We start from the raw sequence: 11,435 nt of genomic DNA, 5'->3' as shown, positions 1-11,435 counted from the left end.
CTACACAAATAACTTTGCAGTCCAAACAGATCTTCCTATCAAACTTCTGAATAAGAAAGAAATATATTTGAGAACATATCACCCCACTCTTATATGTGATAAGATGATCCCCTCTTTCTCTAAACCAGGTATTAGATATAATAAGATCAAAAAATGACAAAAACTCCAAGATAAATTTACCATCCACATTTGCCCCATGCACGTCCTCAAAATCTCTTGCTATGCCCCCTACATGTCCATTTAGATCTTCTCCTAAAAATAATTTCTCTTCTTGGGATATATCTTGAAGTAATCATTTAAATCCTCCCACATCCTCAAACTATGCCCCCTACATGTCCATTTAGATCTTCTCCTAAAAATAGTTTTTCTTCTCCTAAAAATAGTTTTTCTTCTTAGGATATATCTTGAAGTAATCCATTTAAATCCTCCCACATCCTCAAAACCTCTTGCTATGCCCCCTACATGTCCATTTAGATCTTCTCCTATCTTCTCCTAAAAATAGTTTCTCTTGGAATATATCTTGAAGTAATCCATTTAAATCCTCCCAAAAATTCACCTTAAGTTGTTTTTCCAACCCAAAATATCTTGCTCCTATAAACTTCAAGGTTATGATTCAATCTCATAGTCATTTCACCTCCACAATATCCTTCTTATAATCCCGACCCCATTTTAAAAAGTTTCTCAATCCACATTCATATAGAGCCCAATCGAAAAAACTTGAAGTCCTAATCATTGGCAATGCCGGTCTGATATATCCCAATTATAGAGGATAATTTTGGACACTAGTAAGGTCTATCAAGCATTGACTAAACAAAAAATTTGGAAAAAAACTCGAAGACGAACACAAGCTTACCAAAAACATATTTAATCCTCCTTAATGATCAGTATAATTGTTATACAATATATGCAGTAAGCAAGCAACAATGCATAGTCCCAAAACTGACGCCTTAATCAATAAGCGGTGGATTTAGACTCTCAACTTAAAATTATTATAACCAAAAATGGTCAAAATACAAAAAATTAATTCCAAAACTATCTCAACAAAAACTGCCAATGCGCCAAACCAGTATGCCTCCTCAGTTTCCCCGTCGATGTGACAGGAGAAAGACATCACAGAACTTGACATGAAGCCACTACTACACTAATGGGACAAGGATTTCCATATGATGGAAACAGTGAAACTTCAATCGGAGACTTGAAATGAAGGATCCACAAAAAGTGAAAAGAATTGATACTTTCATCCAAAGGTAGCCAGAAGCACTAAACTCCAGTTTCCTGAATCCGACATCCTCTGAAATCAATGGGAACTTCAGCCTACTAAACTCTTAAGGCATTTCAAAACTGCAAACTCTTGACTCATAGATCAACTAGGACCACCGAGCCAATAAATGCTTCAAATGTATAACTCTATATGCATCTCTTACAAAGTATCGGTGCAAGAGAAAAAACCGATAGCATAACAGCAAAACAAGAACCAAGAATGTACACCCAAAAGCTTAAGAATCTGTGATAGCTGACGACTTCTCTGCTTTTTCCTTCTCAATCTCACCTCTTCTCATCTCAGCATGCTGGGCAACACCACTTGCAAGAGCTTGATAAGAGAACTCAAGTGTCTGGGTCAAGTTCTGAAACTTTATTGGATCTGATGATTGCATCACTACAGACAATTTTATTTCAAAAGACAAAATTAGAACAATAATGATAGGCATTGGTAAAATGAGACATTTAACACGCTTTAAGGGTCAGTATCAACATACCTTTCATTGTATCCACAAAGAAAATAAAAGGATCCACCTCATCAATTGGAGATTGCAAATCTTCGTCGTCACTGAAGTCATCATCCGAGTCATCGTCATTGGGCCTGAATGACTTTGCCTATTGGGTGACAATGCAAAATGACAACAGCAGTTTAAGATTAAAAACGTCATTAAACAAAAACAAATAATAAATTACAAAAGTATATTGTTCAAATAAAAATGCAAAGTTCATATTTTATTCCTAAAAAATATAAATATGAATCAAGCAGACAAATGTTCTTTCGGTCTTCAGAATTACATCCACGGACCTGATCAGCCAACTTTCTAAGATTACTACTGGCAGCTTCATCCCCATCTTCAGCATCAGCTCCCATTTCCCTGTCAGAACCACTGTCGTCCTCAACTTCATCATCAGTTTGAAAGCCGTCCATATCATCATCATCTTCTTCTTCTTCCTCCTCTTTTGCAGCTTCTGCAAAGTACAATAGTTGAGAATCAAAAATGGAAGTCAGTATATTCCTGATGATGCACTTCAACATGTCAAGAGTTACAGAGAGAGAGTGTGGCATAAAGACCTGCAACTTGATCTTTGTATGCAACCAGAAGATCAAGAGTGGCACGGAATACCCGGCCTAAAACCTCTCCTGGCACTTGATCAGCTGGAAGTACCAGCAAGGATGTTAAACCAAGGCAGCAAACTTTCTTACCATGTTCCCTGCATAAAAATAGTCACAAGTCTGCAATAAATAGACCTTCAAATTGCTACGTACAAAAACTTATATTGAGGTAAGGAGGAGGGATGGTGAAGAGGCGGGATAACACAGACCTTTTAAAATTAGCACGCACGCCACTCTTCTTGACTTCTTGTAGCATATGAAACCAAAGATTGAAGATTTCTGATGCAACACCTAACTTTTGCAATATGCTGAGAGTCAATGCAGCATTGTAGTATAGACCATCTGCAATCTGCAAAAAACATATCCTCTTATGAAGTTACATTTGGTGTCTTTCCCTATCATCTTAAAGAAATTCGGCTAGCTTACATAATAGATAAACTGAACTCGTTGGAGAATGAAAGAATCAATTTCATCAGACAAGTAATATGTTGCAGTTGATTTCTTTCTCTTTATAAATTTTAACCCAAGTAAAATAATTGCTGGTGGAAATGCAAACCATACGAACAAGGAGAACATAACAATTGCTTACAAAACTGCCATACAAAATTAAATGTGTCCAACTTTTTATGACTCACACTGAATGTAAACCAAAGTTCAAAATAGAAACATGGGTTGAAAAGAAAACAAGGTATAATGGATCATAAAAATCCAGCTTTTTTGAACATGTATAAAAAAACATTATAAGAAAGAAAGCAACAGAAGTCAACTATCTCATTTGGCATGTCAACAAAAATTCTAGAAACCCTTACCACTTGCATGAGAAGACACTTTAAATTTGATTTTCCAGTTCGATGCAAGCGTTCAACTGTAATTCTGAGATACGGCTCAACCCAGTGGTCCACCAGTCCTCTGCAGTTTAGGAAGACAACTTCAATAAGCTTTGGGGCTGGCTCAATATCACTATCCTCCATATTTTTATCTGCCATAAGCTTTAATGCGAAACATAAATCAGAGATAACAAACAAGAAGCTAGAAAAAATAATAACAATTGAACACTCATTTACAACCACCAGATCCCACTCCTAACGGATGGTGGCTAAATTAATTATAGTAATGCAAATATCACTTACAGAGGAAATCATATTCCACAAACTCTGTTGATAGTCAGGTTCTTTGCAAGTAACGAAATGAACAGTTCCCCTTGAAATGTAATTGTCCAGAGGAACCATTATATCTGCCGAATCAAACCAACCAAGTAAACATGTAGAAAAGGTAAAATTTTATATAGACTGTAAAGAGTCCCACATCGCATGTGATATGGCAATATGTTCAAAAGTGAGGATAATTTTCACCTCACAAGCCGGTTTTGTAGGGTTGAGTTAGGCCCAACCCAAATCAGACGGAATATATGTTTATAACTGAGGGCATCCTCACCTTGCAAGCAGGTTTTCAAGGGTTCAGTTAGGCCTAACTCGAATTCTAAGAAAAACATAAATTAATTTAAATATTAGGGGTGCTGTATTGGGTAAGAGGAGACAGGAAAATATTTGAAAGATATTCTCTGTTTTGAATAATATGGATTAGATCATATAAAAATGAACCTTTTAGTTTATTAAACAAACAAGGACTGCATGAACAAAAATGGTGACAGTGACCTATCTCTAGCTTTCAATGTTATTAACAACAATCAAGCCTTATTCCACTAAGTATGGTCGGCTATATGTTATTAACATATAAAAGAATATTTTTATAAGGCAACAATAAGTTGAGATGAACTGCAGTCAAATGCAGTTGAACTTACTTGGAAAGAAATCAATTGCCCAGTCTGCTAGTGCTTCCATTATTATTGGCCAAAGACTCCATAGGTCCAATGATATTGTTGGAGAGAAAAAAGTCATATATGATGCAATTTCCAAAATTTCTTCAAAAACCTCTGTAACCATAAATGGAAGATAATGGAAAAAATATAAGCAAGTAAAACCTGAGTGGAACTAAAATTTCAGAAACCTAGTCTAAATGCCACAATCTAACATCATTGAAAATTACACGTTCCGCTAGAAAATCAAAATAAGCAGAAGGTTCATAATAAACCATGTTCAGTTATCAGCATCGTATTATTTTGATTTGACGCAAACTGAAACATACTACTATGTTATAAAGCTACAAAGATAAGACTGTCCAACAAAACACTCATAATAAATTATTAAAAACATGGATGCTTGAATTTTGTCACTCGATACATTCAAATCTCTCCATCTAAAATACTATCATCAGTCTATTTTTAAATGAAACCCGTGTGTGCACACATATACTAATGCTAAATCAGTGATACCTTAACCCATACTAACAAATATGAGATGTCATTTCATCTCACTGAACTCAAAATAGAATTGTATTTTTCTGTTATGTGAGTAACTGATTTACAAGGATATTTATATCCAATGTTATCCTACACCAACCAAGGGAGATAACCTCCACCGTTGTAACTAACTGAGTGAGCTGTTATAACAGCTACTATCACAATATGCCATGTGGCAGAACATTCTAGAAAAGAAGTTACAAAGAATAACAAAAAAATAACATAGTAATGAATACGATTCTAATATATATAATCAAATAGAACCACCACCTTTGCTTCATTAAATGTGTAATACAAGCAAACACATAATGACATTGAAAAGACAAGGGGGTAGAAGCAAAAGAAAACCTTGGAGTCATTTAGATAATCATGATTCGTAGTAAATACCTTGACCATCGGTCGTTAACATGCTACGCATTATGGGAAGCAAAGTAGGCTCGATTTGAACAAAAATTTGGGGAAGACTGCTCACTGATTCAAGTATTGTGCTAATGGCACGCAAGCAACCAACTGCAGCCAGAGAACTTGGATCATCATCTTCATCATCAGCGTCGGCTGAGTTCATACACCTCCAAAATGCAGCTGCCTTTGTTGAGAAAAGAAAAAACCATTTATAATACAGAAAAAGTACTAGCTTTCCAAAACAATGGCAGCATTCTTGGCAGATACAAGATTTACAAAAAATATATAAACATATAAATTACCAAATTTTGGCATAATCCAAGTGCATAAGGAGCCATTTCTTCCCCAAACTTGTCCACAATAGTCTCCAAAGTAAACACAAGGTCTTCATTCTCAACTTCATTCATAAGTTTGAAGAACTCTGAAAATATATTTGTTAGTTAAACTCATTCACCAAAGCCAAATAAGTACAGTGTAGACACCAATTTTTTTACACACGTACCATCAAGGAGTGGAGGGAGAAGAGGACGAATTTCATCTAAATCTGCATCAAGAAAATGAAAAAAAAAAAAGCTTAATCAACAACATTTACCAGAATTTATCCAAATCACAAAATAAACAGAATTCATGACCACCTTTGCAAGCTTCAATGAAAGAACGCAAAGCAAAAACAGAATCAATGCGGACAGGAAGTTCAGGATCTCGCATTCCACATACAACACACTGCAATGCCTTTCGGAAATTGTTCTGATCCGAGAAGCTAATGTGGGCATATTGTCCTGCAACCCATGCTGCCTGTTTTTCACAAGAATATCAATAGATAGCCAAAATTCTTCAGATAATGAAGGTTCTATAATGTATTATTCAAATTCCATTATTTTCTTCAAATCATATATATCATAATACTATATACTCCAACACTATCACAATATTATATGGAGGCAATGAGAGGAGCACTAGCTCTACTTCAATGAGGCTCCCCCTTGGCTATATACCCCAACCTGCGAAAGAATGCAAGGTTGGTCTCAACAGGAAAAAAAACATTTTCGGTAATATGTTCACGCTGCAGCCAGAAAACGCATTTTGCACTATTTTTGTGCCGTATACTACTGTTTTAATTTTATAAGATTAAATAACTTGTACCCCTTTCTCTTTTTCATACTAAATACAATCACCACATGTGCCATGAAAAGAAAAACATTATGCTCAGGAAGGAACTTATTAGTTCTAAATAAAAATATCATAGAAACTTGCACAGACATAGGCGAACACCAGAAAACCGGAGCCCCAGGCAGGAGTTAATTCCAGTCTATTACAATCTTAGAGCCTCCTATTTTTGCTTATTGCATGCAAAACATTTATCAGAAATGGACATCCAAATTAGCAGTCTTTAGTATGATATTGTGAAATATGCCAGCTTAGCTTTTTAAGATACATTCTTCAGACAAAGGACAAAACAAAAGAGAGTGAATTTGGCAAGCATCAGAAAAGACACAAACATAAATTGTATAGGAGACCATACCTTGGCCCTGAGATGACCAACGGGGCTGCCGAACTCTGGAAATACATGTTGCACTAACATACGCTCAAGTTCAGATTTATAGGGCTCGGTTTGTTTCAATTTGTCACAGAGTGTCCCAATAGCAAGAAGAGCGCCATCTTTCTGTCTATAAGACTTGTATTCTACCGGTGCTTCATCATACCTAGAATGGAAAAAATATATATATAAATACAGTATCAATCCGTAAATCTTATTCTTAACAGAAAGTAACATATTTACCTTTTCAAAATTTCAACTATGAATTGCACAAATTTATGAAAATTATCTTCCCTGCGTTTCCGAAGCAGCTCACTCACAAAATCCACAGAGGCCGTCTTAGGACTATACAAGTCTTCAATAATGTCTGTAACAAAGAATTAGAAACTATAAGCTCATGCCAATGCAAATTATTGGAAATCCGGGTTCCATGTTCAACCGCCAGTAAAACTTACCATAGCCTTTCCTAACATATTCATGAGGATCTTCGTCCCAAAGCTTTTGATCATTATCATTAAAGCACATAAGAGGAAAAACGATTTCAAAAAGAAGAACATCAAGCCGAGGCTGCATCACAGTATACATGCTGTTCTTTGAAATACTGCATGTTAAAAAAATTTCAAAGAGAAAATGTTAACTCAAGAATCAACATATCCTGAAACACGATGGTAAAGAATAGAAACATTTAAACACAGCTGCTAATATTCTCAAGTTAAGTATGCTCCTACTCCTCAAACAACATAAAGTTATTCAGAGACTCTCATGAGAAATTTGGAAACGAAACATATACAACCATAAGCCCAAGATAACATCTAGCATGAGACTTTCCCAAGTATCGTTATTAGTTACATAGCTTCTGGACAAAATAACCATATATTTTCTATCCCGTTTCAAGAAGCCACTACAACTTTGGTCAGCAAATGAGGACCTATGAAAGGAGATAAGCATATCAATGAATAAAAGTCACCTCACACAACCCCATTCCCCAAAGTATCGTCAAGATTATTTGGCTGGAGTCAGGGTGCACTAGGGTCAAGAAAACCACCAGCTTTAAGACCATCCCATCCCACCGCATTCCAGAATTTTGGTTTAGTTATAACTTCTTTTTTTATTTTGGGGTTAATTGTATATTTCCATAACATTTTAAGATCATTATTACTTATTGACTTAGATTTGCTAGCATGCGAATTGATACTTCTTTTTTAAATTCTATATCTTCGGTGCAAGAGTTTTCCTCTATATTATAGAAAATCAGGCCTTTCTATTCCCAAGCTTGGATTGATGTTTTTTAAAGTTCTATAATTAATAAGGAAGTCCCGCTATCCTTATACAAGAAGTATGAAGCGTTTCTGATCTAGAGGTGAAAGTTGAAGACCATGTCATCCCTCCAGTCATACGATTTAAATATCTTGGGTCTGTAATACAAAATGATGAAGAAATAAACGGGTATGTAAACCATCGAATTCAAGATGGATGGCTGAAATGGAGGAGGACTTTAAAGGTTTTATGTGACGCAAAGGTAATGCTCTGTTGCAGAATCAAAATATTAATTAGAATATTATAGCATTTATATTGTTTCTTTTTTTTAGTTATTATATTATTAGGTAGTCAACTATTGTCAATTATGTTAGGTTCTCTGCGATTAATTAAGGATTCTAACTACTCTCTATTTAAGAGAGAAATCCCCATCAAGGAATTATTCTCCTCTCATTCTTTTCTACTTGGTACCAGAGCAAGTTCTCTGCAGCCTGCGCCTCTGAAATTCCATGGCTGACAGCTCCTCAGTCAATAGTGAAAAGGAGAATGAAACTCCCAAAAATACGCTGTCTCAAAAAGAGCAAAAAGTTGCTTATGGTAGCGATTCTCATTCTATCCAAATCACCTCTTTTCGATTCAATGAGTCGAACTATTTGAGGTGGTCTCAATCTGTCCAGATGTATATCGTGGTAATGACATGGTTGGTAAATTCCATGGAAGAGGAAATCAGCAGCAACTATATGTGTTATTCCACAGCGAAAGAATTGTGGGAAAGTGTGAAAGAGATGTACTCTGCTCTGGAAATAAGTCTCAGATCTATGAACTTACGTTGAAGGCTAGAGAAATTCGGCAAGGAAGTGATAATGTCACAAAATACTTTCATTCCTTAAAACGGGTTTGGCAAGACCTTGATCTCTTCAACACCTATAAGTGGAAGTCAACCGAGGATGCCAAACACCATCAACAATCAGTGGAAGAAGGAAGAATTTTCCAGTTCCTTGTTGGCTTTAATGAAGAGTTAGATGAAGTTCGTGGAAGAATCATTGGAAGATCAACCTTACCTTCAGTATCCGCAATCAAGACATCAGTATCCGCAATCAAGGCATTGGTCTCACAAAAGTGTGATGATGGGAAAGACAAAAGCTGATCCAAATCCTCCTCGTGAGACCAATGCCTTGATTGCGGATACTGATGTCTTTAAAAGTTCATCATATCAGAGGAACACACCTAACCTCTGGTGTGACCACTGCAACAGATCACGTCACACTCGAGAGACCTGCCGGAAACTCCATGGAAAACCAGCACATCTGAAAAATGGCAAATCGGGTCCCAAATCTGTCCCTACAACACATGAGGCTAAAAAATCCTTGCCCAACCAGGATCAAGTTGAGGAGCTCATAGGGTTGCTAAAATCTAATTCTTTGTCTAGTATTCCTAATGCTTCTTTGGCACAAACAAGTAATTTTAGTACCCATACTTCTCTAAATTGCACCTCAAATATGTATGCACCATGGATCATAGATTCAGGTGCTTTTGACATATTCACTTTGTCCAGTAAATAAAAAAAGTTAGAATTACAGATGGAAGTTTTTCATAAATTGCAAGAGAAGGAAAAATTCCTTTGTCTAAGCACATTGATTTAAAAAATGTGCTACACATACCAAAACTTTCATGTAACCTTCTCTCTGATAGTAAAATCTGCAAAGACTCAAATTGTAATGTGAAGTTTTTTAACACTCATGGTATTTTTTAAGACCGGAATTCGAGGAAGATGATTGGCAGTGCTAAAATGATGGATGGACTCTATTTCTTTGAGGATGGTTTTGAGAATGAAGTGGCTCATGGCCTTAGTGGTATCAGTTCTACCTCTGTGAGGGATCAAATAATGCTCTGGCATAATAGATTCAGGCACCCTAATTTTCAATATCTTAGACATTTGTTTCCAGATTTATTCAAAAATGTTAATTGTTCTTCTTTTAAATGTGAAAGTAGTGTTCTTTCTAAAAGTCACAAAACTCCTTATTCCTCCCGACCTTATCATGCATCCAAACCTTTTTATTTAATCCACTGTGATGTATGGGGTCTCTAAAATTACAATTCAATTTGAAAAAAAGGTGGCTTGTGACCTTTATTGACGATCATACACGACTATGTTGGGCTTTATCTTGTGAAAGTAAATCTAAAGTACCAGAGATATTTAAATGTTTTTCAAAAATGATAATAACTCAATTTGATGCAAAAATCTCCATTTTGAGAAGTGACAATGATACTCAATATTTTAATAAAAACCTCGGAGAGTTTTTTCACCATAAAGGTATTCAACATCAATCAACATGCCCAAATACGCCTCAACAAAATGGCATAGCTGAAAGAAAGAATAGACATCTTCTTGAGGTAGCTCGTGCCATTATGTTTGAGAGCAATGTTCCTAAATTATTATTTGCTTTTCAATTATTGGTCTGTTATCACTAAGTAAAAAATTATTATGTTAGTTCATTATTACTACCATACTTTTTTTTCTAATAGCCTAAGGTACTTACAGGCCCGACTTCTTTTATGATACGATGTAAGTTATGTTTTTCCTGTAGATTGGGTCTTTGATTTTGCCCTCTAGTATACCCTCTGGTCAGTAATATAAGCAAATTTGACTTTTTTGGGTACATTTGACAGGTAATATATCTATTCCATATATGAATTAAATACATTGATTGTCAAATGTACAAAAAAAAAGTCAAATTTACTTATAATAGTGTGACCGGAGGGTGTAATTGAAAAAGTCTTCTCCCCTAACCAAACAAAAGTGGTAACATTTGAGCAGCTCCCTACACAATCCGCAACTTGTTGTGCAATCAACAGCTTGTTGTGCAAATCGCAGGGATGGGGAGCCACTGTGGGGTTGGGCTTCCATTTTGTGCTCCATGTCAAGGTTGTCAAGATCAGGATCTTGCAAAAGATCGGGAGGGGACAGTAAAATCATAGGGTTTAGGGTGCGGGAGTAGCAAGATTGTAAAACATAAAATCGTAACAAAATCGTAAGTGTTGATATTTGTAAATATAGTATTAAGAATATCTGTATATCAAATAGTCCCACATCGACTATATCATGTAATTAGTTATAATCTCTCTATATATAATAAAGTCTCCGTAGTGCTTTTCAAGACACACGGTTTATTCAAATGTCTCTTAGTCTCCTAATTCAACATGGTATCAGAGCCTCGCTAAGATCCGGTGGGCCACCTACTATGGTTTCCGCTATCGGGCCACCCACCATTTATTTCCACGCTCCAGATGTTCAGTCCTGGGCGTGAGGGGGTGTGTTAAGAGTCCCACATCGGACAATATATGGTTTGAACATGTGTTTATAAATGGAGGCAATCCTCACTCTACCAACCGGTTTTGTAGGGTTGAGTTAGGCTAAACCACACATTCTTAATTCCGGTGAATCTTTTTTATTTTATTTTTATTTTTTGCAAACCGTGTCATCACTCCGGTTTGCCTCTCATTTC

General features: G+C 35.9%; 1 protein-coding gene across 1 annotated transcript; it reads right to left on the bottom strand.

Annotated features, from left to right (window-relative positions):
- Positions 1 to 849: 849 nt before the first annotated feature.
- On the bottom strand, positions 850 to 7,340 carry LOC127092088 (importin beta-like SAD2). The gene is made up of 15 exons (XM_051030889.1): positions 7,128 to 7,340; positions 6,916 to 7,039; positions 6,658 to 6,838; positions 5,771 to 5,930; positions 5,638 to 5,679; positions 5,438 to 5,556; positions 5,121 to 5,319; positions 4,176 to 4,307; positions 3,505 to 3,608; positions 3,184 to 3,363; positions 2,584 to 2,723; positions 2,333 to 2,472; positions 2,066 to 2,229; positions 1,758 to 1,875; positions 850 to 1,657 (listed from the first exon to the last, which is right to left on the bottom strand). Exons 1-15 carry the CDS (start codon positions 7,255 to 7,257, stop codon positions 1,497 to 1,499), a joined length of 2,094 nt encoding a protein of 697 aa, XP_050886846.1. The 5' UTR covers positions 7,258 to 7,340; the 3' UTR covers positions 850 to 1,496.
- Between the last annotated feature and the right edge of the window lie 4,095 nt (positions 7,341 to 11,435).

The sequence above is a fragment of the Lathyrus oleraceus genome, chromosome 6, assembly GCF_024323335.1.
Source record: "Lathyrus oleraceus cultivar Zhongwan6 chromosome 6, CAAS_Psat_ZW6_1.0, whole genome shotgun sequence".
NCBI classification, from domain to species: Eukaryota; Viridiplantae; Streptophyta; class Magnoliopsida; order Fabales; family Fabaceae; genus Lathyrus; species Lathyrus oleraceus.
Note: the sequence above shows the minus strand (reverse complement) of the source record. Positions and strands in the feature narration are given on the sequence as shown.

Excerpts from the sequence above, each read along its gene's own strand:
- LOC127092088 (XM_051030889.1), bottom strand. The coding sequence starts at position 7,257 with ATGTATACTGTGATGCAGCCTCGGCTTGATGTTCTTCTTTTTGAAATC. Across the intron at positions 7,040-7,127 it reads ATATGTTAGGAAAGGCTATG|ACATTATTGAAGACTTGTAT; the intron begins GTAAGTTTTACT and ends TCTTTGTTACAG. Across the intron at positions 2,473-2,583 it reads GTGCGTGCTAATTTTAAAAG|GGAACATGGTAAGAAAGTTT; the intron begins GTCTGTGTTATC and ends ATTTTTATGCAG.